Raw genomic sequence first — 27,101 nt, forward strand, 5'->3', positions numbered from 1 at the left:
TCCCGAAGGCGGTTGCAACAGGTCAGAAATGGCCACCCCAAAGAAGAACTCGGCCAGAAAAGAATGTGCAGGAGGAAGATAAGAAGAGAACATTTTGTCCGGGTCAAACAGCAAAAGCAACAAATAAGGTACCCTGGAATTGAAACTGTTAAAAAACAATAACATTGTTCCCTAAGAAGATTTTTAAGCTGCGAAGGAGAGAGAAAAGGGAAAAGATTTGGTTTTCTCCTTTTCCTATACTGACAGCTAAGAGACTTAAGCAAGAAATTGGAAAAAAATCCACTTTGACATCAATAGGCATTTAATGCTGAAAAAAAAAAGTCAAAGGGATAATAAAGATTTCTGGATAATTAAAAGCTTTTGAAAACAGGAAAGAAGAGAGGAAGAATAAAAGGGTAGGATCTGGAAGGGAGGAGACTGCCTGGAATTTAAAAAAAACTTACCGCAAAATCTCAACAAGACTTTCAAAAGATACATTTTAACTGAAATATTGCAACAAAAACCCCAGGAAGAGAAAGTCGAAAAAGAAATAAGAAGATATAACTTGGGACTATCTGGATTACTTGATGATTTCTGGATTCTTGGTTATTGTTTTGAATGACTAAAATCAATCGGGTGGTTGTTTAAAACTGTTTAAAATGGCTCCACTTTTAGAAGAACTGAAAATGGAACTTAAAAAGTACAAAGAAGATGCACAAGAAGGGAGCTTCTTTTGGCTTTGTATTTCAGTTTTTAGAAATGGAGATTTGGAATTATGAGAAACAACAAGAAATGCCTGCAGAACAAGAAAATTACGACAAAGAAGCAGCCATCTTTAATGAACAAGTAATCTTAGATGGGGGGAAAAAAGGAAAGGGAATGGAAAGTTTAAGATTGGGAAAAACAATTATATGTGGTTTTTAAGGAAGTATGATATTTAATTGAAAAGAAGTGTTAAAGATGTTATGGTTTTAATGATTATTAATGATAGAACTGAACTGGAATGGAATGAGGGTTTATAATTACATATATTTACAATCTTTCTTTCTTTTTAAAAGAATATAGTATTATAAGAATGTGCCAAGCGGAATTCGATTGGAAGTTATGTATTATATTGAAGGCCATAAACTTAAGGTATATATTGAAGTTTAAATAAGAGTTGAATGGATGTAATTAAAAGATATAAAGGTGTCATACTCCAATTAGTAACTAAAGGAGAAAATTTGTCTAATGAGAAAAGATAATATGAAATTGAAACAGAACAGACAAAAGTATAAATATAATGATTTGAATTGAGATGAGATAATCAAAATAAAATTGAGAAAATTAAAAGAGGGGAAAAACTATATAGAAAATGTAAAATAGTATAAGATATGGAATAGAATACAAAAAGGAGCATGAAATTGAGTTTTGTGTCTGTATAAAGAAGTTCAACCCGGGACCATGCTATTTTCAAAAAAGATGTTTTACTTGTATTTTGTGTGTGAAAACCCAAATAAAACTCTATTTAAAAAAAAGAAAACAAGATAGTGGATCAATGAACAAATTAATTTAAGAGTTTTCCATAGAGCTGTCTCGAGTGTCCAGGTTGGGAGGAGCTCCAGTCTCGGCTCTCACAGGCTGAGCTTGAGATTGAGGCACGCCTCTCACCATCACGTGGTCCTCCGGGCGCGCCCCAGTTTTTTGCTCAGCCTCGTGGCAGTCAGGCTGGTTTTCTTTTTGCTCCTGGTCGTTCTAGCACCTTGTGTTTTCTTTTTTTGATCAACTTGGACTCTCAGACAGCGCAGGAAACTGAGGTTTGAGCTCCCTAGGGAGCCTTTTTCTTCTAAGGGGAATTGTTTCACTATCCTTTTAAGGGAGAATCCAGCGCTTCGAGCGCTGCCCCCTCCGATTGCTGCCTTTTCGCTCCGTGCGAAGCTGCATCGTTTCTTTCCTGCCTGGTTTTGTTCTTTGGCCGTTTCCCCCCCACGAACGCCCTCTAACCCAGGGAGATGCTTCCCTGCCTCTCCCAGGTACTTCTTTGTGGCCTCCGGGCCTTTTTAACTTCTCCTGGGTGATAGCCGCCGCTGGAGATTGCCTCGTCATTGCGCCCTCCATTTTGGGCTCCCTGTGGCGTCAGCCATCTTGGGAGTGGCAGGAGTCGCCGCCATCTTGTGTGTGGCCGCATGGCCGGGCGCCATTTTTCAGAGGCCTATAACAGGGTTTTTCTTAATGTTTTATAGGCAGACTCCAGACTGCCTATATCCTTGCCTGTTTGCACTTAGTTTCTATCAGGCTAACCAGGGTTAGTTGGCTCTGTAGCCCTTCCCCCAGCAGGCGAGTTAGCAGCTCTGCCATCCCCCTTCCCCGGTCCGTCCGGCAGGGGTAGCTGCCTGGCGTTCAACTTTTGGCTAATTGGCTTCTGGGCTAGGCCCTGCTGTGCAACAGCCTCCTATTTTAAATACAAAAAATTTTTTGATCAAAAGGGGGGTGCGAAACGTGCGCTAGGATCCCCGGCCTCACGTAGGCCGCATCCAAACGTGCAACTGTCCGAGGACCCGTGATGGCACTTTACCTTAAAATTTTTGGTTGGTAGCCCCAGGGACGCCTGCCACTGCTCGAGGCCTACCTGCAGGCCGCATTGTGTTTGATTCCTGGGCAGATCCTTGGAATGTCCAAATCCCTGCTGGTACCTTGCAATCCTGCCTTGGTACTCCTCTAGATATAGGAGTCTACTGGCTACACAGTCTCTCCCCAGCAAGGGAGGTAGCAGCTCCGCCATCCCCTTCCCGGTCCGCCCGGCAGGGATTTTAGCGTCCATCTTTGGCAATGGCTTCTGGGCTAGGCCCTACTTCTCAACAACGTGCAAAGCACCTCTGTTGCCCTTGACCTAGGGGGTGCGAAACGAGTACTGGGTTTCCCGGCCCCTGCTTAGGCTGTGTCCAGCCTTGTTAATCACCTCACGTTAATCAAGAACTTTTCCTCCTTTCTCCTCTCCAGATGGCAGACGACAATGCATCTCGTGGCACTTCCCTGAAGGCCAAGGCTAAGTCTCACCACCTGCGCAAACAAGCACAGGAAACATCCAAAGCCTCTCAAAGGGATGCCCTTAGGCGACACAGGGCCCTTGAAAAGGAGATTGACAGACGCTCTAAGGAGTCAAGCTCTGTGCCTCTGGACCCTTCCAATCCCACTCCCTCTACCTCCACCCATCCTCCCTCCTCCCCTGCTTCTGCCTCTTCATCGCAGCCTGGACAGGCCCCTGAGGCCACCTTCCCCCCGCTGCTGCAGGTCTGCGCCCGGAGGAGCCTCACCCACCCCCACGGTGGAAATCCCGAAAATCTCAAACGAGCGATGGAGCTGGCCATCCGGCACGGGATAGCACAACAGTTTCAGCAGCTGACCGGTCTGGCCCCTAGGCCTGAGGCCCCCGAGGCTCGAGAATCAGCAACTTCGCATGGTCAGGTAGCTCTCCACGGGGACTTGACCCTGCCCTTGGAGATGGAGGAGATGGAGGCCCAGGAACTCGGGACCCTACCCTCTTTGGGGACGCAGGAGGATCTCGAATTGGGGTCTGTCGTAGACAGTGAACTCCTCTCGGGAGCAGGCCCCCCAGAAGGGGACATGTCGGAGGACGAGGGCCTCTCTCCAGGCCAGCCCGCGTTTCTGGGGCTGTTTAAACCACATCTATTTAGGTCCCTCCTGTTCAAGGCCAGGAATACCTCGGGCCTGAACCCTCCCCCAACCCAGCGGCATCGGGGGTTCCTCCCGACTCCATTTTCTCCCAGCCTGTGGTGGAAACCGAAGTGATTCCTGTCCCACCCATATTCTCTGACATGGTCTCAAGGCAGCTAGCCTCCTCGGGGCCTCCTCCTCCTCCCAACGCCCAGGACAAGCGGTTTTTCAATCTTGAACCGCAGTTCTCTACCTTGCTTGATCCCCCCCCTGTGGACGAGCCCGTAGTAGGTCTGGCCTCCCGCTCAACTCCCAGCGAGTCCCTCAAAGCTCTCCAGCCCGAGGACAAACGAGCTGAACTGGCCCTGCGCCGCGCTCATCTCTCTGATGCCTGGGCGGTCAGGGCCTCCACGGCCGCGTCTTTTTTCACCAGAACCTCCATCAAGTGGCTCCAGCAGCTCAAGCAGCACGTCCCCGCAGCTAATCTCAGAGCGCACCAGGATATTGCCAAGATCCTGGCCGCAGCCGAGTTCTCTGCAGACGCCACCTTCCAGGCTGCAAAATTCTCCACCAGGGCCATCTCGTCCCAGGTCACTGCCCGTCGCCTTCTCTGGCTCCGCCACTGGCAGGCGGACGTAAAAAACAAGGCTAAGCTAGCATCAGCCCCCATCTCTGGGGGGAAGCTATTTGGACCGGTTCTCGACCCATTCCTGGCCGAGACCCGCAACAAGCGCAAATATCTCCCTTCTCTTGCTAGGAGGTCTGATTTCAGAGGTTCCTCTCCCTCTTCTCGCCAAGGTTCTTCCCGCTCTTCCTCCTTCCCCAGGTACTACCAATCATCTCCCTGCAGGCCTCCCGACCGATCGGAACCAGACAGGTCCGGAGGCACCTCGTCCAGGAAGCCCTCCCGGGGATCCGGGAGAGGTTCGTTCCGTCGTTCCCGATAATGCAGTCACCCCCAGGTGGCTGCCCCCTCCCAAAAGAAAGAAAGAAAGAAAGAAAGAAAGAAAGAAAGAAAGAAAGAAAGAAAAGAAAGAAAGAAAGAAAGAAAGAAAGAAAGAAAGAAAGAAGTATAAAAACGAGGAGAAGGAGAGCGAGAAAGCCAATCCTCTTCAGGCTTCTCGCCTAGTCTGGCTCCACTCTGACACTTAACTCCTGCAAAATCTCTTTCTTCAGCCTTGCCCAAACCGTTGGGGAAGCCTAATCCTCATATCTGCCTTACCTCTCCATACCAAGACTCCCGGTAGACCATACGGCTCCCGGACGCAGGCTCATAGTCTGGAGCACCCTTGTCCTCCTCACCTTGCCGCAGGGCATCTGGCCGGCAACACATTTATCCCCACCCCATGTTAGCTGGGGTTCCTTCTCTGGGCCCCGGCCCACAGCCTCATAATCCAGATACACGGACCCTCGCCCTGGTCCTCACTACTACCCTTAGTTCCCTCTGGGGCGGTCCTCGGTCAGTTGGCTCTTGAGCAGGGCCGACCGCCTCGCTCTGGGCGGAACCAAACTTGGTCCCCACTAGCACAGGTCACAGTTTGGGAACTCCTTACGTCTCCCCTCCATCACTCTGACCTGGAGTTCTCTCAGGGGGTTCCCAACAGGGTCTATCCCATAACACCCTAGGGCGTCCCATCGCCACCCTCGCAACGGTGACCCTCCGGTTATTGAGGGTGCCTCCTCACTCTGGCTAGGTCTTCTCAGGGAACTTCCATCCTCGCCTCTGCCCGGGCTCCTCGCACCGGGTCCCTAACAAGGTTTTGGCCGCTCTACCTAGTCTCCTTGCCCCACGGTCTCAGTAAGCATCCGTGGCATCCCGGCAGGGCTACCTTTAGACAGCCCCGTCTCCTTCATCAGGCCCTCTCGTTGAGGCATTCCAACCTCCGAGGGGTTCTCCTGTTGGGCGTGCCCTCCAGCGGGTCATCAGGGTTCCAGGAGAGGTCCCATTCCAGACGGGAGCCCGCCCGCAGGACTAGCCAAGCTTTGGTATGTCCCAACCTGGACACTCGAGACAGCTCTATGGAAAAGGGCGTTGGTTCTTACCTGATACGCTTCTTTCGTAGAGCTGTTGAGAGTGTCCAGCCCCACCCGTAGGGCCGTCTGGTGGGAAACCCTGCTGTTCGACCGAGCAAACTAATATTTTTTTCCTGAGTAAGATGAGAACAGGACCTTCCTTCTCGTCTTCGCAAAACTGGGGCGCGCCCGGAGGACCACGTGATGGTGAGAGGCGTGCCTCAATCTCAAGCTCAGCCTGTGAGAGCCGAGACTGGAGCTCCTCCCAACCTGGACACTCTCAACAGCTCTACGAAAAGAAGCGTATCAGGTAAGAACCAACGCCCCTTCTCACTTGAGGTACAAATGACCACAAAATTATCCTATTTGGACACATCATGCAAACACCTAGCACTCTGGAGAAGGCTCTAATCCTGGGAAAGGTGGGAGGAAATAGAAAAATACTGGAAGCAAGGTAAATAGATTTAATTACAGTGACAATGAGTGCACTACTGGAAGACCTGAATAAGGACAGATTGTCATGAAGAAAATTTGTCTATGTGGTTGCTAGGATTCAGCAACAACTTGTTGAAACATGATCAATAATCAGTCAGGTAACTAGAGATTTATCATTAAAAAGGCTGGCAGTTAGAGATGATTTTTATTTAGAATCTTTTCTTAAATAACAACTTTGCCATTCCACTACTTGTAAAAGTGAACAAAGTTTTAACTTTGCACTAATCAAAAATTTATTATTTTTATTTTATTTATCTAAAACATTTATGTTTTATCTTTAACCAAATCTGTGCATCTCCCTTTACAATGTTACCCTCCTGTTTTCATTTAGTTTATAAAAATAATTCTTTCTTGCAGTCTATATTTTACTATTCAATTGCAACTAACCTCCTTGAACATTTATGTCACTGTTCTTTCAGAAGATAAAAGCTTAACTCATTATGATTATTCGAAGTTTTCTTGGAAGCAATATAGACGTGGTTTGCCATTGCCTTCTTTCTTTCAGATGATGGCATTTAAAGCATCAATTGTAACCCAAGGATATTTATGAGCCACAATTTTATAGCAACTGGATACTGATCCAAAGTAAGATTATTAACATTTTTTCCACAAGACAGAATAAAAATTATGAAGTGAAAAGAGAAACTGAAGTAAAAGTTTTGTCAACTAGTATACCAAAGATACAAGCTGAGCTCACACATTGTGCTTAACCATAATTTTGTGGAAATGGTTTTGACTCGTATTTCCCATTAAGCCATAATTTACAATTTATCGGCAATAATATCTGCAACTAATAATAAAAAAGGATTTGTTTTTTTTACTGCAGTTACTAGCAGCATGAGAAATTATAAGCTGCCCAGAATTATTGAGATAGGCAGCTATAGAAATTGAATAATCATATAACCCATCATAAGTCATCTATAGAACACTATTACAAATTCCGGTTTGTTGTATGGCTGATGATGAGACTTCTTAATGGAGACGCTGAGGGAAAGCTGAGAATGAATTGATTAAAAGATTATATGAGGCGAGGCGTTCAGAGCTCTGGGAAAAGTCCCTCAAAGAGACTGCCTTAATTAATTCACAATAACTGTAGCTGGGAAATTCCTATTTAGTTTCCAAGTTTTTGTGTTAACTCTAGACTAGCATTCAGTAAAGTATCTTAGTGGAATACTTGTTCTTGTTGCATTAGTCTACCAGTTATCAAGGGAATGAACACCTCCATTTTATGGAACATTGTTCCTCTGGATATACTGAAGCTCCTTACTTTACAGATTTTCTGAAAACAGGCCAAAGTATCATTTGGCCTTAGGTAAAATGAATGTCCCCTCATAATTATTATTAGTTATTTGCTTTTAATATATAAATGTTGATGTACTTTGCCAAGTTAGAATTGAGACAAAATATATTATTAAAATAAATTATTATAAGAATGGAGCCATATTACTTGTATTTGATTTCACAAATCTACATATATTTATAAATGCAATTTAATTTCCAGAATCAAACAGTTTTAAACATCCTAAGCTATATTTTATTAAAGGGTTCTCTGTGAACTGGGGAAACATCATGACTAGCACAAGGATGAATCCACTTTAAAATATACAGATAATCTTGAATTAGACAACTGGGATAAAAAATTAAGTGAATCATCCCCAATATTATGAAACTTTTTTGTGACGATTGTTAAGCAAATTGCTGCAGTTGTTAAGCGAATCATACGGTCATTAAGAGAATCGAGCTTCCTCTACTGACTCAGCATATTCAGAGCTGGCTGGAAAGGTTGCAAATAGAGATCACATGACTCTAGGACACTGCATCTATCCTAAATCCAGGCCTGTTGCCCTTAAGGAAAATATTGTACAAGTTATGTTTAAGATTTAGAACAGAATTCTAATAACAGTAGGTTAGTATTTTATCACTGCAAGTGAAGGACTAAGACTCAAAACAATACTTGCCCAAGATTATGTAATAAATTACAAAAAGAAAAGAAATGAACCACAGATATCCTGAATCAGCCCTTAGTTTCCATTTCTATTGTGGAAAAGTAACATCAAATACCCAGCCCAAGACATGGTCAAAGGAAACAGATGTCATTTATCTCATTTATATACATCTACTGGATAAAAATTCCACTTCACTGATACAGTTCAGAAAAAGTACTACTACCCTTTGGAACTGCATTCCTTTGAAATTCAGTTAGTCTTAATTAATGGCATTTCAGTGAGGTCTTGAAAGATCTGCCCTCTCCCCAGCAAAAGTATTGCACGACCCTGTCCTGAAATGATTTGGAATTATGTTATGATTTGCCCTAATTATCCTGTATTGTGGTGTTTTGGTTTTTATGATTTTAATCATTTGCAAGCTACTCAATGTTATTATTTGTAAACTGGGTGGCCATATAAATTGCCTATATAGATTAAGAAATAGCAAGAAAAACATATTCTAAATCTTCTCTTGTCCCATGTATAGTTATTTAGACCCAACAACTGAAGCATTCATTGTCCCTCCACTAATGCCATGACACTATATATCAAGCTCTCCCTCGGCAATACTCAGCAATGGTATTGGACTATAACTTCCTTAATTTCCATACTGGCTATCCAATAGTTATAAAAGATGAAAATGATGTACTCTAACAGATTGAAAAGGATTAGTATCCATCTTCCCAAAAGATTAGGAATCTAATTTTTGTGAGTTCATATCATAACACTGTGCTTCCTTGGAAGCTATTCAAGAACTTTTTCCTTAAATTCATCAGAAATTGCAAAATTAAGACAGAATTGTTTATATGTGTGCATACATATTCATATGTATGTATATATTTGTGTGTGTATATACACATTCATAATACATATATAGGTATATTATGAAATTCTACACTGCAGCTGATACAATTTTGAATTAAGAAATGAAAGCATGCTAATAATTATTTTTCAATAAAATAAAAAAAATGTACTTCACAAATGAACACAAAAAAACAGTGGTTATTTAGTTGCATTCATATTCAAATAATGAATATGTTACTATTCTGGCAACATTATTAATCCTTAAACCTAAAGAGCCTTAACTATAATACCAGATGAAATCCCCCGAAAAAAAAAGGAGTCATAAAGCTGTATTTAACATAGAATTTACTTTATTAGAAAATACAAAACAAAAAAAACCACAATCATGTGAAAAAGTACACCCAGTAAAATTTTTGACATTTTCAATGTATTTAAACATACAGATACTTCATCTGTATTCATTTTAACAATATAGGAGGTATAGGGGTATAGTAAGAGACAGGTTTATCTAGTGGTTAAAGTGGTGTCCTAGAAACCAGGGGACTACATTTTCCTTAGGCATGCAAGTTGGTTGTATAATTTTGGGCCAGTTACTGTCTCTCAGCCAAACCAAAGTCACAGGGTTGTTGTGGGGACAATAGGAATAAAGGAATATTAGTCATGTTTGTGGCCTACACAGAGAGGGGTGGGAAGGAGTGGGGAGAGAGGGGGAGAGAGAGTGAGAGAGAGAACAAAATTCTTACTTACATGTAATATTAATCTGTTGTGTAATTTAAATTTTTAAAAAATCAATTTTTAATATGGAAAAAGTACACACCTACATTTACCACTGTTTCAAATACCTAAAGTCAATAGCAAATGCAAATGGTTTACAGGGGTCTTCAAACTTGGCAGCTTTAAGACTTGTGGACTTCAATTCCCAGAATTCCTCCTCCAGTCATGTTAGCTCAGGAATTCTGGGAGTTGAAGTCCACAAGTCTTAAACTTGCCAAGTTTGAAGACCCTGGGTTAGAGCATTGTTAAAATTTGAGAGGAATTTTTCTTATTTAAACCTCCAGCAATTTAATTTGGTTTCCTCTTTGTTCTTGAAATGTATAGTATCTAGACTGCAAGTGCTCTCTGGTGCCTCCAGAAAGATAGTTAAAGATGTTGATGCCTACGAGTCTAGTAAGTTATTTAGAAAGATTGCCAAACAGATGGACATTAATCATCAAGTGGAAAAGATTTCAACTTTCAACTTGCCCAGGCCAAACCATTTCACAAGTTCATCCTAAGAGGAGAACACTAAATACTGAAAGAAGTTTTTTAAAACCCCAGAATTTTATCATGTGACTTATAAATAATTTTACCACTACTGCTGTCAAAGTGCTTTAGTCTACCACTAAACAAAATTAGCATAAGTTAGATCTAAATGGGATTTGTGCCAGGTCAACTTTGCTGACAAGAAAGAAAATTAGGGCAGGATTAAAATTTGCTCATGAACACCTAAGGCAAAGAACAAGCCTTCTGGATTTAGGGATATGGATGTAGGAGCTACTTCCAGTATGGTTGGCATGCTCACATGACACCCCTGCTTCATAAGATGCTCTGGTTGCCAGTATGCTTCCAGATGCAATTCAAGGTGTTGATCATCATAAATAAAGCCCTAGATATAAGAGGGCCTGCTTATTTGAAACGATCTCCTACAATTTTCCGTCTGGCCAGTAAGAATTGACTAGGTGGATGCACTTTGGACTTCTTTGCTCAGTTTAATGTTTTGGAACCCAGTAAGTATACCATCAAGGACTGGGGCACTTATGTAGGAAACAAAAACAAAAGCACAAGATTAGAGGACCAACTTAGATACTGTCAGGAAATTACAGTAACAAAGCCAGTTTAAGAAACTACAGTACTAAAGCCATTCACAATTTCAATGTTTCTACAAAAATGCACAAAATATGGGAAACAAACAGAATGAATCTGAAATCCTAACAAAGATGAAGAAATATGATGTCATAAGCACTATTAAAATTTACCAGGATAACATTTATTACTGGTAGCCCTTGAAGGTATAATTTATTCAAAAGGAACTAAGCAGCAGCAGTTGTGTTGAATGTAATGAAACATATACCAAAACAGAAATCTAGGAATCATAGCATGGATAACCTGAGTATGTTTATAAGAATCTTAAAAGTGATAAACAAAAGTGACATTGTTATTAGAGTTTATGATAGATTAGATGAACAGCAAAAATATGGATGAGGATGTTTTGATGATGTTAGATGATCAAACTTTCAAAGGAATGTATTATAGTGACAACAGAAGATTTTAACTACCCTAACATGAACTGGAAACTCAACAGGTCAGAGGTCCAACAAATTCCTCTACTGTCTTGCTAATAACTTTGTTAGCAACAAAGTAGTGTTTTACCCTCACTAACAAGGCATAATTGGTGGGAAAAGTAAAGATTTCTGGAACATTGGATAACGTTATTCCTGAGATCAAGATCAAGAGTAGGAGGAAGAGAAAAATTAGACTCGTATACTGAATTACAGAACAGATTTTGATGAATTCAGAGAAAATGAGTGAAAGCCAAACTATTTAAATCCTGAAGGAGAAAAGTCCCTTAAGAATGGGAAATCCTGCAAAACAAGGTATTGAAAGTACAATATAAACAATTCCTACTAGAATGAAAAATGGAAGACATTTTAAAAAATCTAGCATAGATACACATAGAGCAATCTAAAATATTAATATAAATGAATATGTAAAGAATGTGGAAGCAAAGGCATATACCTAAAAGGAACAGCTGCCAGAAACTATAGATTTTATTGCAGGATAAACTGCAGATTCTGTTAAGGCCTGTCAAAAATGTTCAAAGAAGTAACATAAAAGTCATTTATAACAGGGGTCTCCCAACCTTGGCAACTTTAAGACTTGTGGACTTCAACTTCCAGAATCCCTCAAAGCTTATCAAGGAATTCTGGGAGTTGAAGTCCACAAGTCCTAAAGTTGCTAAAGTTGGAGACCCCTGATTTATAGGACAGACATTTGTACTTATATACATACTGTGGAGTTGTTGGTGTGGAGTTTACTTGCTTGCTTGCAGACATTTCATTACTTGACCACATGATTTCATCAGCATTAGCACTGATGAAGTTACATGCTGGGGTAATGAAACTTCTGCAAGCGAACAACCAACTCAGAGAGCACCAACAACTGCACAGTTCAAACTTGAGTTACATATGCTCTCTTTTGTTTGTAGATATTCATTTTATAAAAGGCAAAGAGGCTATAGGTCTATTGAAAGACGGAAAGGTTGAACTGATACTTAGTAGGTGATAGTGAGAAAGAAAAATGTCTTTTAAGTTTTAATGTCACTTCAAAGTGAAACAAAGCTCTGATTGTATCTAGTTACCAGTGAAATGATAGAACTACAGCTTAGAAGAAACAAGAAGGGAAAATAACAAGTAGGGTCCGTGGTGGCAGTGGTTAGAATCAAGATGATCCCACCTTGATTCTTCACTTTGATTTTAGGGAATCTCAGATAGGCTGTCTTATATACCACTATAGTTTACAGCACTCTCTAAACTGTTTGCAGAGCAGCATATTGTTCCCCCAACAATATGGGTCCTCATTTTCCAACCTCGGAAGGATGGAAGCTGAGTCAACCTTGAGCCAGTCAGGATTGAACTACTGGCAGTAGGCAGAGTTAACTTACAATACTGCATTTTCTTTCTTATCCACTCTTCCTTCCCAAGGCTAAGTTATTTATTTCATGATTCTTGCATTCTTTTTCAAGGTAATTTCCATACTTCTCACAACCACTATTTTTGGAAATTCAAGGATAACTGGTGAAATTCCAATAAATTGTTATTATAAAATGTGTATTTGAATAGGAATCCAATTCACAAAATTTAATTCACATTTAATTTATGATAAGTGAAAAGCAGTCTAACCTTATAACCTTTTTTTATTTAGTTGCTACCTTAATAGATTGAGGAAATGCTGTTACCATAATATACATCAATGAAGTATCTGACAAAGTCTCTCGTGAAGTTCTAATTAATAAAGAGGTAAATTATGTCTTAAATGACCCAACTGTTAAATGAATTTATAATTGGCTAACTGACCATAAACACTATTTTCAATTATCTGCACAAAGGGGTAGATGATACAAAGCTGTGAAGGGTACCTAACATTTTAGAAGATGCAAATATTAAAAAAAAAAAAAATACAGACATGCATGAACAGTGAAATGATTAGTCCTTGATCTACAACTATTCAAAGTTATGTCAGTGTTGTAACTTACAACCATGCGCTTATGGCTGTTGCAGCATATCTATATTCATATAATCAAAATTTGGGCACTTGGCAACTGGCATTTATTTACAACAGTAACAGAATTCCAGGGGTCAGGTGATCTCCATTTCCAATAGGGAAGCCAGTTCACTGAACAACCATGTGATTCATTTAACAACCACTGTGATTCACTTAATAGGGCAAAAAGATCATAAAATTGAGCATGAGTAACTTATCAACCCACATCACTTAACAATGGAAATTCAACTCTGAACTGTGGTCCTAAGTTGAGGATGTTTTGTAGGTTGAAATTTTATCTGAGAAGAAAAAAAAAGCATAGAATGGTGGAGACCTGGATTTGTAGAAGTGCATCTAAACTAGGAGTGTCAAGCTCAAGGCCCACAGCGCCTCTGCTAGTGGCTCCCTCGCAGCCCATATTTGGCCTGGACAGCCTCCTGCAGCCATCTGCTGGCCAAAATGGGCCACTAGGGCCTCCAGAAGCCTTCCCTGGTCCATTGCTGGCCAAAATGGAGTCTCTGTGGGCCTCTCTAGGCCTGTTACAGGCCAAAATCGATCCTCTGTGGGCCAGATTCAGCCCTCCCATCCCATTTCCCATGCCTTTACTGTAATTACTTTTTGAAGAGTTCCAGAAGAGGCTGACCCATGTGGCAGAGAAGCCAAAGTCTTTTATTCAGAAGACTGAGAGAAGGTGAGATAAGGAGAACAGCTTTCCCACCTGAATAAAAGGCCAGCTTCTCTGCCATGAGGGCCTGCAGACTTGGGCCAGTCTGGCCAGCAATGAGAAACCTCCTGCTTGCTGCTGACTGGCTAGTTTCTTGAATCAGCAGCTTCAGAGATTGGGCCATAGCAGCCAATCAACAAAGGGCTTGAAGTTCAGCCTGATGAGACAAAGGAAGCAAGCTCCTCATTGATTGGCTGCTGCTGCTGCCTCAATCCCTGAAGCAAGAGGCTGCTATGGCCCAGGCCGGGCCCCAGCCTAAGTCTTTTACTCAGAAGCTGGTAAAAATGTTTTCCTTAGATTTCACATTCTTACAGCTTTGCCATCATCTGAATAAAATACTCTGGCTTCTCTGCCAGTGAGTCAGCCTCTTCTGGAGCTCTGGAGATTTTCAAAAAGTAAGTAATCCATGGGAAATGGGGGGGTAAGTGGAAGCAAAGCTACTGCTAGAAAAGCAGGCCCAGTCTGTGGGGACCCGGCAGGGCAGGATGAGGGTGAAGCAATTGTGGGGACTCCAGGGGAACATGAGGTATCTCGGTGGATTGGGGAAGGGCTTGGATGGCCTGCTGCAGCACTAGGCCCCGCATGCTCTTCCCCACTCTGAGATATTTCTTATGCATTTAATGAGCTGTGCATTTGATTAACAATGCATTGGGGAAACCAGGGAGTGATCATGCTCATTTAATGTCATTCAATCAAAAAAATCCTTGGGATATGAATGTAATTGGCAGGCTCTATTGCATTCATAACTCGAGGATTACCTGTATAATGAGAATGAAAGAGGGTCTCAGGGAAGTCCTGCCTTAGCACTTGGACACCACAGGTGCACCCCCAACACGAGTCCCGTGTCACACCATGACCATGCCCCCTGGGCATGCTCTGGCCCCAGCCCACTGAGGTCCAAACACAACCCTGATGCGGCTCTCAATGATATTGAGTTTGACACCCCTGATCTAGACATTCTATTACAACTCAAACTGAGTATGCCATGCTGCTGCTAAAGATGCTATTAGCTATTTTGGGATGTATTAACAGAAGTATCCAGTCTGGATCATTAGAAGTAATTGTTCTACTGTATTCTGCCAGTACAGTTCTGGGTTCGTTCCTCAGGCTATGAATCTATCACCAGTTTAATTAATAAAAGTAAGCTTAATGAAATCAGTCTGCTTCAATACAGAAAGGCAATTTTTCCAAAATAATTGTTTTTCACAAGCTAATGGCTGAATTTAGATGCCATACAATTTTTTCTTTAGTTTGTACCTAGTATGTGTGAAGTTAGCCATTTGTAATTTGATGTTTGTGATTTAAAATGCAATGTGAGAATGTAGCAAATTATGACATATTTAATAAAAAGTTAAATAATGACTTAGCCTAATATGTGAGCCTACTTGTTTTATACTTGAAAACCTAACTCATGGTTTGCTTGTTTTGAAATCAATTTTTAATATTCAATAAATATAATATAAAGCAATAAATGATATGTTTTCCAAAGTACAGTCTTTTAGTTTTTTGAAGAAAATCTGATATTTAGTGAAAGAAGAAGCAAAATAATGCTTCTCTATATAAAACACCAACATAAGGGAAAAAGAACATGAATAAGATTGATACAATACTGAACAATTAGGCAATTATTTCCGGTTACGTTTTAACTTCTAACTGAACCACTACATATTCATTGCTTAACTACTGAGAACAAAAACAGAAAGATTAAGAAAATCTTGTTTGGCTAGCTAATATCAACAGTGTTGATGTTAAGAATTGAACCTAACAATTCAAACTTAATGAAGATGAAAAGCATCCAACAAGTATGGGAATTTAGTCTGCAAATTATTCTCAAAAATTTGAACTATTTTGCTTCTAAATATAAAAACAACATGATATTTAAAGATGAGCTAAGCTTCTGACCAGACAGTATAAAAGAGGAACTCCATACAAAAAGCAAGAGACAGAGCATCCTTTCTGTTTTTGTCTTCCTGCTTTTATTACTTTACAAAATTTAAATTAATATAGTTAGTGTTAGTCTTATAGTTTCCTAAATCCACTTAATGACCATAGTTCTGTGAGCAGATTACAAATTTCTTCTAAAAGCTCAGAGACATATAAAAAATTGAGGTAATTAGAAAAATAATGAAAACTCTACTTAAAAGAGGTAAAATTTTACCATCTTTCAGTCTTAGGCTTGATTAAACTACCTGTTCAAAAAAACGACTAAAAATAGACTTTCAAGTTAAACATACACATGCACATACACACACAATAGCACCGTGTAGCAAAATATGATAAATACAGACCTTCTGGATCAAGATAAAATAGTCTCATCTTCTATTAACTTTTCCCAGTCTGATACCTTCCATGTTTGCTGTGAATTCCAAGAACTGCAATTCAGAAAAATCTGAAGTATGGCAAGCTAGAATTATTGTTACTCAATCTTCTTTTACAGCAAGGGTCTTCAAACTTGGCAAGTTTAAGACTTGTGGACTTCAACTCCCAGAATTCCTCAGCTGACATGAGAGGAGGAGGAATTCTGGGAGTTGAAGTCTTAAAGCTGCCAAGTTTGAAGACCCCTGTTTTACAGATTAAATTTGTAATTTGCGTGAATTATATTCTCACTCCTTCACTTTGTATGCATTCTAATACTGTTCTCCCCCAAATTTAAATTTCATATATAAATAATAGAATCTGAGCAGGCAATGACATGAAAAAAAGGGTTTTGGAGTCATAGTGGATGAAAATGTTCAGCTGTTATACAAAAGCCAAATTCCATGCTTGGAATCATTAAGAATGGAATTAAAAATAAAAGTGCTGATATAATAATGCCCTTGCATAAATCTATTGTCATATCACAAATGGTGTACTTCATATGGTTCTGATCACCCATCATAAAGTTATTACAAAGCTGATTAAAATGACAAATATGAAGCTAAAATTATCTGGAGGCTGAGATAGGTTTCCTGAAAGGTTAGAGAAATTGAGGCTTTAGCTTGAAATGAAGAATAATAATGGATAGACATGACAGGATTTTATAAAAGCATGCATGATAGTTAACAGATAACTTGAAATGAGAACAATGTTTTTTCCCATTCTTACAACAATAGATTTTGAACTCATTCACTGAAACATAAAACAAGCAGATTAAGAACTCAAAAGAAATCTTTTTATATAGCACATACTTAAATCGTGGAATTCACTACTAATACTTGTAGCAATGACACCTAGTTTAAAAGGAATAAATTCATGCAGTATAAGACCAACAATAGCTGCTAATAATGATAGTTGCTTAGTATTTCCTAAATCAAAAGCAGTAAGTTTTAAAAACTGGCCACTGGGAATAAGGTTAGTGACAGCAGAAGGTTACTGCCCTCCAGTGCAAATTTATGAATTTCCCAGCAATTACATATACAGAACTTTGGTACAAGTTGAAATAGACTGGCCTATGGTTTGACAAATGTATCTTTTCTTTTATGTACAGAGAGCATATGCACCAAGACAAATTCCTTGTGTGTCCAATCACATTTGGCCAATAAAGAATTCTATTCTATTCTGAGAGCTCTTTTTATATTCTTATGTATTTGAAAATATGTCTACAGCAGATGAGCAATAATATTATTTTCATTTTGTGACTTACTATTCTTTAGGGAAAAGTCTTACGAAAGCATGTAAACATATTTATCAATATTTCACCAATGTATTTTTAACCAATATATGATCCATATTACAAAGCATTGAAATTGGTGTTCTACTATCCAAAGCAATTACTTATTTCAACCAAAAAAGTAATTACAAGAGTATAATCATAACCACTTAAACATTAATACAAGCAACATGATCTGCTCAGTCAAGTAGTTACATGGAATTGGAACTTTACTATGCCCAACTTTATAGTTTTTATTTGTCTAGAAACCATTTGGCCTTCTGTCTGCTTTGGCTTTAATTGTGGATGGCGAGAATTCCTCTTCAGGAGTAGTCTGTGACCTGGGCATCTTTTTGGACTCACAGCTACTGCTAGATTTGCAGACAGATATTATGGCCATGGGTTCCTTTGTCTCATTTTGGCTGAAATACCAGCTGTTGCCTATTTGGGTTGGAAGGTCTAGTAACATTAATTCAAGCCTTTATTTTCATGAGGCTGCTTTACAATGCACAAGGCTATCTAGAAACTATATCATGCAAAATACAGCAACCCATCTGCTGATAAATAAAAGCTGCAACAGATGTATTGCAGGTATTACATTGGCTTCCAGATTCAAAGGCCAATATGGTCTGGCTCCGAGATATCTTCACTACCGCCTCCTCGCAGTGAAATTGGATATGGATGGTCACTGTTTGCCACATATGTGAGAACCTAATGGAGACTGGGTACATGGTTGCCTCCTGTGGACAACAGTTTACCCAAATTTCTAGTTGGCATTGTATTTTGGGTTCATTTGTATTGTAAATGGTAGTGAATTTGTTCAATGTGAATATATAACCATTTACAATACAAATGAACCCAAAATACAATGCCAACTAGAAATTTGGGTATATATATTCAATCAATATTTACTGCCCATGTATTTTTCTAGGACTAAGCCTCACTAAATGCAGCTTACTACTAGAACTTACTACTGACACATAGAAGAACCAGGGGAGACATGATAGGTCTTCCAATATTTGAGGAGCTGCCACAGGGAGGAAGGGGTCAAACTATTTTCTAAAGCGCCTGTAGGCCAGACAAGGAATAATGGATGGAAACTGAACAAGGAGAGATTTAACCTGGAAATAAGGAGAAACTTTCTGACAGTGAGAACAATCAACTAATGGAACAGCTTGCCCCTGGAAGTTGTGGGAGCGCCATCAGTTGAGACTTTCAAGAAGAGATTGGACTGCCATCTCTCAGAAATGGTGTAGGGTCTCCTGCTTGGGCGGGAGGTTGGACTAGATGATCTACAAGGTCCCTTCCAACTCTGATTATCTGTTAACCATTAGATTCCAGAACTGCAGTGTTATACTTATTTTATGACATGTTACATGAAAAATCTCCAATACAGTGAAACTTTCATTAATACATTCTTTATGGAATCTGGAGGTATAACAAGTTTGTGTTTTGTTCCCCTTCTTTCAGAGAGGCTAACTGATTTTTTTCCCCTAATCTTACACTCAGGATCTCCCCATGGAGTTCTCAGAACATAAGAAACTACATTTGTTGGTGATGCTCAGAATTACTACATTACTTTCTTGCTATTCAAGGATATTTGGCCACAAATACAAATGAGATATATTTCCTTGTTGTTCTAACAATATACTGACATGCTACTAAAGATGGTGACAGCTGAGGAAAACCTCTATTCTACGCCAGAGTTTCCACTGACTGTCATTTCAGGAATGTATCTAGCAATACATGACAACTTGGAATGTCTCCGCCTACCAGATAACATCAGAACATGCACTGCTTACTACAAGTTCTACTGCTTTGTAACTCTCTTAGAGTTGCCTTTTTATGGTTAATAAAATCAGCAAAACAGTTATGGTAGTAAAGATTTGAATACTTGAATGCAATAGTGTGGCATATATGCAAATAATTAAAGAAAGTTGTGAACCTTTAAATTAGCAGTGTTCCATTTAGAATTTACATTTCTTGAAATAATTTGGAAGATTCATTTACACTGAGCTAGTTAATTAAACTGCTTCCTAAGTTAGTATTAATGAACACAACTAAACTGTAACACTATACTTATTACTAATGATGACAGACATGTCTTTTCTTTTGAATTTTCTCTTTCTACATAGTTTTTCATATACATTTCACATATATTCTATATATTTGATGTATAGTAGAACATGAAGATAATTTAATTTTATCTCCAAACAAAAAAGGATATATGAACTGTTCTACCAAGAAATATTTTTCTGAAACATTATTACATCTGTATAGAAGAAAAATGTACATATATATACTTATTCGTCCACCAGGATTATACAATATACGTAAACTTATACTCTCAAGAAAATGTTATAGTGTGCCTCTTTTTATATAAGAATCAAGACACATTTGTGCTAGCTTTATGTATCAGCCTACATTCATCCCTGTTTTGGTAGGACTATATGAGTATTGTATACAAACTGTGGGCATTTTAATAACTGATTCAATTTGTTTACTGAAGTGTACTACTTTTCTCAGTCATACTATGAGTTTATTATACTTCAATTTTCATTGTATATATTCCCTGAAATATCCATCTTAAAATCTTCCATTATGAATATGAAATCAGATTACTTACTTTTTTGGAGCAGCTATTCAGTTTTCAACATGAAATAATTTTGGAGTTAATATAAATGTTTAAGTGATTGTTTAAAGTTGCGAGAGTGTGGAATTAGGTAGACTTATGATAGCTTGCAGTTGCAGCCATTGCAGTGTTTCTGCAGTCAATGACCGTGATTCATATGCTTGGCAACTAGTTCACAATTACAATATCACAGCATCCCATGGCCACAAGGTTGCCATTTCAAGGCTTTTCTGCTGGCTTCTGACAAGTAAAGTCTATGGGAATCCAGAAAGAGGTTGTGAATGACAATCATGTGGCTACAGGATGCTGTGACTATGCAGGATTTGCCTAATGACAGCAATGGGGACTGCTGCAAATGCAGAGCTGATGATCCCAATTACTGCCATTAAGCAAGGACTATCAGTATTCTTGCAGATCAGCTAGTTCTACTATATATATACTGAGATGCAAATGACTGTAAGTTATTTAGCCCACCCTAAATATGCATAGACACAGATAATTATTTGATTTGATTTTATTTGTCTATAGCCATGATATATTTCTTATTGCTTTTAGCTTAGCATAACATATGAACACAGCCTTAGTAAATCATGGTTTACAATATAGTCTTTTGAAAGCATCCAATTTTGCTTCTTCAATTAATGATTGCTTAGGTTAATATGGGTTTCCAGTTATTCTGTGGTTGTAGAAGCCACAACATTCATCTATTTTTCCTTCATTCAGTAGAAAGACCTTTCTGATATTACAATCTTACAAAAGCCTTTATTTTTTTACCCTCAAAGAACCTGTTGTTTTACCTTACAACTTTAGTATACTTAAGAGTTCTTGGAACATCCAAACGACCTTGTCTTCTCCATTCCAGATCATGAAAAAGCAGCTCCAAATTGCTTGATGAGGTGGGCACAGACAAAGTTAATCAATCAATCAATAAAATATAAAAAGTAAAAAGTAAAATAATTTGTGACCCCTGAAGCCGTAGTTGGGGCACAATAAACATTCCAAAGTAAGTTTCTGAATTATTTTTATATGACAGAAAAAAAAACAATCTTACTTAATACAGCAATAAGATCTCATTCTAAAAATGAGATTGCACTTTTGCTGAAAAGTATAATTTTAAAGCCTAAAATTTGGACATCATTTCTAAAATGATGGAATTATTTTTTCCAGCTTTAAAACCAAGGTGTTCATCCAACCCATACTTAAAAAATAGTAAATAAAATTGCTGAAATCCTGAGATAAATGAAAATTAATTCAGTTTCCAATTTCCAATAAAGATTTTGGTGGTACACATTTAAAGCAAAGCACATACCAGTAATTGTTCTGTGAGGAGATGGACACTTTCTAGATGGGATACATATATAAGGTAAAATAGGATACTTTGGAAGTTAATTTAAAAGGCTGTATCTACCTCCAGCCCCTTCTGCTTCTACTACTACCCTGTTTCTCCAACAATACTGCCTCCCCCAACAGGAAGTCCCAGCATGTTTTATAGGCATGAAATGAAATCAAGCCCCTCCCCCCCAAATTAAAGCCTACATTAAAACATGCGAAATGGGGGAGAATGGTGGGGGGGGGGCTTGCCGTTAAGAAGTACTTTTGTTGCACACCCGGATATGGTGCTGCCTGCCTTGACCCCGATACGAAGTGCCCCACCAACGTCGAGGTCAACATCCAAGCCGTCACCGCCCACCTGCCCAAAGATGCAATGGGGGGAATTAAGTCACCCCCGAAAAGACGGCCTAGCCATTTTTTTCAGGGCTCAAAAATAAATAAGACCCAGCCTTATTATATGAGAAACACGGTACTATTATTACATTAAAAATGAAAAATAATACAAGTGTCAATAGTAAATGATAAAAATCTAAACTTGACATTTATTTTTCTACTGCTATATTTATATATGCTTAAACCATTAGAATAAAGTTACTCTGAGAATAAACTGCTTAGTCAAAACTAAATTATTCCTCCATAATTTATTTACAGTAATGAATATTAAAATTACAAATATATTAGTATTTGGACTTTTCTAGAGTACCTAATCTATATGATAAAACCAAATGTTTAGAAACTCTACTTTTTCACTTTTGGAAAAAAAATCTGTTATGAAGAAGATGGCTGATATTTAAAATAGCACAGTTCCATATCTGATTTTATAGGTACACACAGAAAGAGTACTCCCAACACTAACTCCCCATTCTTTTTTTTTCTGAACTGCTCAGTTATTCCTATCCTGTCTTATGTAAAACAGACATTATTGCAATAGAAGAACTAATAAGAACTCTGTATATGATTCTTGATATAGTTAATAGCACTTAGACTTATATACTGCTTCACAGTGCTTTAGAGCACTCTCTAAGCGGTCCTCTCTAAGCAGTTTACAAAGTCACCATATGGGTCCTCATTTTACAGATCTCAGAAGGATGGAAAGCTGAGTCAACCTTGAGCCGTAATGCTGTAGTTATCAGACTCAATGGAACTACATATAAGTTCATATTTAACATAATTTGATATGAAGGCTATTGATTAGTGATAAGCTTACTGAGTCTTAATAGCAGATATTTTGTAGTAGATATCCTGTAGAGTTAAGAAAATAACTCTGCAGGATATAGAGTTAAGTTATAACCCTAACTTATATCAATCAGTGTAACATATACATACTATTTCAAATCAATATAACTTACAAGCAAAAACATTTAGCTTTAATATTTTTCAAACAAATGCAATTCACTAGTATGCTACCACCATTAAAGCAACCAGCATCTTATTATCTCCTCATATACATAGCAAACAGCACAAAATGAAATAATTGCATAGGTGATATGTTTTTCATTAAGTATTCAAAAATCGAAAAAATTGTAATAGTGGGGTCCTGTGATTTCTTATCATAACATATAAAATCTAAATTTCATGTGAGATGGACAGCAATCTAAATTTAATAAATAAAAACAGAGCTTGACCTGTTAATTATAAAGCAAGTTATACAAACTATGAATTGTTATTTCACTGTTTCATGGTCAAACGTTTCAAAGTATCACTCTAATCTGTTCCATTTCTACTGACTCAGCATTGCTATCTATACAGGGTAAGTCCCAAATTGGAATGAATATAAATAAAACTATTATCTATCCTGCCAATGAACATGGTCTAGTTCATAAAAAATGCCAAGCTCCAATAAGGTTTATTTGCTTTTGGCTTTTTTTTTTCAAACCCACTTGAAATAGATAACTATGGATTAGCACACTGACTTAGCAATGTATGTGAACAGAGTCTCATGCAGCCTAATGCATATAGGCACAGAGAAGCTCCAAAAGGGAAATATTTAATATAACATTTAATATTATATATTAATATATAATTCATTTACATTTTTCTCAGAATCTAACCTATTAGATAGTCATGTTCACGTCTAATCAGAATCTCAACTGTATTTGCAAACCCAGAACACTTTTTCAAGAAATAGGTTACAATTATTGCACAATACACTCCCAAAACATTCTTTGCTTCTGTAGCTTCCAACCTAGTGACTAGTATAACACAATGCTCTTAAAGAGAACTTCAGCTGGGACAAATATAATAGTTGTTTTCTAAGCAAGCATTATAATACATGCCTTTATACCATCAACACTTTGCTTCAAGGCACAATTCACAACATTTTTTACCACTGAATGTGCTAAACAGTTTAAACATAAATGGCTATCTCCCTGAATATATGTCTATCTCAATTGTAGTCAGGTATCATTTTCTTAATCACTATGTCTTCTATATGCCAGATTATAATTGAGTTTTAAAATAGTAAATCTTGAATCCCTTACATTCTGAAATCCTGTGTGTGAAAGTAGAGCTTAACAAAGTTCATGTGATTTTTAAAAAAAATTAAACAAGGCTAGATCAAGTTAACATTTGGTTGGAGGATTGCCAACTATTCTAGGAAGTCAAAAAACAACCCAGAAGGAAACAGCTATACTGTTGTAAAAAAACACAAATGTACACATGTGTTTTTTCATGTAGCCAACTTGACTTGAATGACTCTGCCTTTTGAATTAGGTCTTCTTTATTCCTCTTTTGCAAGATAGCAGAAATTCTGTTATTGCTAGGCCAATTTTTATAATGTATGTCATCATTGCCTTAATAAATAATGTACATGATTCATGAAATTCCAAATGTACCGAACTATGTAACCAAATAATAGGATATAATGCAAAGACAGAAAAAACTAAAAAAAATAAGCCTGCCAAGCTCATGTCACAAAAGGGGAGAAAAGATTTTTTCCCATTTTTTTTTCCTCTTATGGGTTTTAATGTAACATCAGTTCCTCAGCCTTAAGGTTTGCATAAATTTGCTAATTTCTTGAGAAGCCTTGAGGAATAAGAATGATATAGGTCCTAAGGATTGTAATGTTTTTTTAGTCTTCTTCATATTCACAAAACTTTTTTTTCTTCTATCACATAACAAGAAAGTATTTGTAATACTGTTTTCTCAATAAAATCCTAACTAGCAAGAAAGACCAAATATGAAATTCTATTACATGTATACTCTAGAGTGGGCTTACTCTCAGTACTGCGTAAGCTAATAAAGTCTAACACTACTATGTAGAAAATGAGAACATCATTACTTAGCTTTAAAACAAAAGTGGCAATCTAGAATACTGTTCAATTCATTTTGTAAATATGACATGTATATATATTTAAACTAATTAAATTATATCAGAAGAAGAGTGGATTTAATTCAAAAGACAAGATCCATTATAAATCTTGCATAATACTAAGGGCACAACATATATGTGTTCAACTACCTTGAATCAACTTATCCATGAAAGCTTTCTTCTTCCCAGTGTCATCATCAAGATTTTTAAGTACGGACTAAATTGAAATCTGTTTCATAGCTTAATAAAGCAATACTTGTTAGTATACTGCAAAATGCACTTTTTCTAGTCCCTAAAGATATCCTAATTACTACATCTTTAAGGAACTACTAAGACTACAACCCTGCTAAACAAAAATCAAGCTGTTGAAGTAATTAACTTGTTTTTTAAGGTATAAATACATATATACACAAAGTGAGTTTATAATGTTATTATTTCTCCTGGTCTGTTAATAAAATCTACATCAACTCAAGCATCCAACATTATCTAGGGATTGCCACAGTCTTTCCTTATTTGGCTAACATCTGAGATTCCAGTCAGACTCCTATAAAACTTAAATGTCCCCAAAGCATCCATTTTGAGAACATTTCAGAATCAGTTTATTTCTCATCCTTCCTCAACTGTCATTTCTGGAACTCTTGCGAGAAAAAACCTATTTTAATTTGTAGTAATGATTTTATAACTTTCCATAAATAATAGAAAGGGTCCGAGTAATGGGTTCGAGTTCATATTCCATAATGTAGAGTCACCACCAGGGAAAAAAAAAACACCAAGCAGCAACTTTAACAAATTAAGAGCAGCATTTAGTAGGGATGTGTTTAGGCGTTCAACTCATCTGCAGCCAGCCATTAAGGACAACCCCTAAATTTTCCCACTCTAGCAATGGTGATCACCCCCCATCACTTCACGAAGTTACCTCCTTCGTGAAAGGACTCGCCTCGTCCTTAGCCCTGTAAAAAAGAAAAGCTTGGGGGAGTTCTCCATTCTTCATCTGTCCCCCTTTTCTAGAAGAACTAAGTCTCTCTGAAGCCCTAGGGCAGCGAAGGAAAGAAAAGGCGACCACCAAATGCTCCTGTCTCTTGGGGGAAAGGCAAGGCCCGGCCTTATCAGCAGGTACAGCTTAGCCAGCAGAACCCAACATCCCTGGGACCCAAACAAGGATGTTCAACAGCCGGGCTAGCTCCCCACTAAAAGTCGGGAGGGGGGGCAGGAAGGCAGGTTCCGACGCCGGGCACAGCCCTCCTCTCAAGGCGCCCAAAGGCGAGAAGTTCCGGAAGCACCCTAGCCAGACTATCCTAGGTGGAAGAAAGAAGCAGGCCTCAATCTCATCCCGGGCGGCAGAGCCTCCTCCTTCCCAGCAGAAGCTCCTGAAGCCCTGCCCCGGAGAAATGGGACAAGGAGACACAGACCTGGTGCAGTGCCGCGAAGCCGTCCACATTCGCGTAGTTGATGTCGGCGCCGCGCTCCAACAGGCGCAGCACTTCCTCGGTGTCGCCGCTCGAACAGGCAGCCAGGAAGACGGCGCTGTCGTCGAACTTCACCTTGGTCTTCTTGCGCTTGACCACGGGCGGCTCCTGGTCCGTCTCGGAGCCGATCCAGCGCTTCAGCTGCTCATTCCGTTTCTGCTTGGCGTCCGCCATCTTCATGCCCTAGTCGGGTCTCGTCCCTTTTCTCCCTGCCTTTCGCTAGCTCCTTTGCTTCAGCGGAGCCGCTCCGCACCCAGCAGGAGGCGGAGAAGCAGAGCACCGCCTGTATCCCACAGAACCTCGCGCGGCCGAATGCTCGCTCCTTTGCTCCCCCGCCCCACTCCCAGCGCACCAAAACGCCGCCCTGCGCTGCCCGCGCGCCTATCTCGCGCTCGGCCGGCTAGCGGAGCTAAGAGGAAAAAGAGGGAAAAGTGAAGCGCCCGGCTTCCTTAACAGAATCTCGCGATATTTTAGAAGAGACGCGGCGGCCGCGCGTGAAGTTTACTTTTAATGGACCGTTGGCGATGAGATCTCGAGGGGGGCTTCTGTTAAGGCGGTCGGGAGCGCAGCCTCACAGAACCTTTTACCGAGTGGGAAAACCCGCTGCTCTCGGATAGCAAAGCTGTGGATAGTCTCGAGGTATCTTAAAGGTCACCGCGATAAGGCAGACACTTTCAGCTCACTGAACTATGCGACATTATCTGAGGAAAAAGCTTAGGAACCTTAACCCCGCAAAGAACCTCGTTGAATATAAAGGCTCAAAAATCCGTGGGATAAATT

The 27,101-nt window shown here is 39.2% G+C and overlaps 1 protein-coding gene across 4 annotated transcripts in view; it reads right to left on the minus strand.

Annotated features, from left to right (window-relative positions):
* PPP1R12A (protein phosphatase 1 regulatory subunit 12A) overlaps positions 1-26,738 on the minus strand; it is a 124,615-nt gene extending 97,877 nt beyond the window's left edge. For 2 of the 4 annotated variants that reach the window (XM_087934502.1, XM_026699195.2), the window contains exon 1: positions 26,265-26,738. In XM_087934502.1, the coding sequence (XP_087790628.1) occupies positions 26,265-26,501 (237 nt within the window). In that variant the 5' untranslated portion in view covers positions 26,502-26,738. The remainder of the gene's footprint in view (positions 1-26,264) is intronic. The other 2 variants (XM_087934504.1, XM_087934503.1) reach the window with 1 other exon arrangement.
* Between the last annotated feature and the right edge of the window lie 363 nt (positions 26,739-27,101).

The sequence above is a fragment of the Pseudonaja textilis genome, chromosome 5 (genome assembly GCF_049901715.1).
Source record: "Pseudonaja textilis isolate UNSWEBS1 chromosome 5, rPseTex1.2, whole genome shotgun sequence".
Taxonomy (NCBI): Eukaryota; Metazoa; Chordata; class Lepidosauria; order Squamata; family Elapidae; genus Pseudonaja; species Pseudonaja textilis.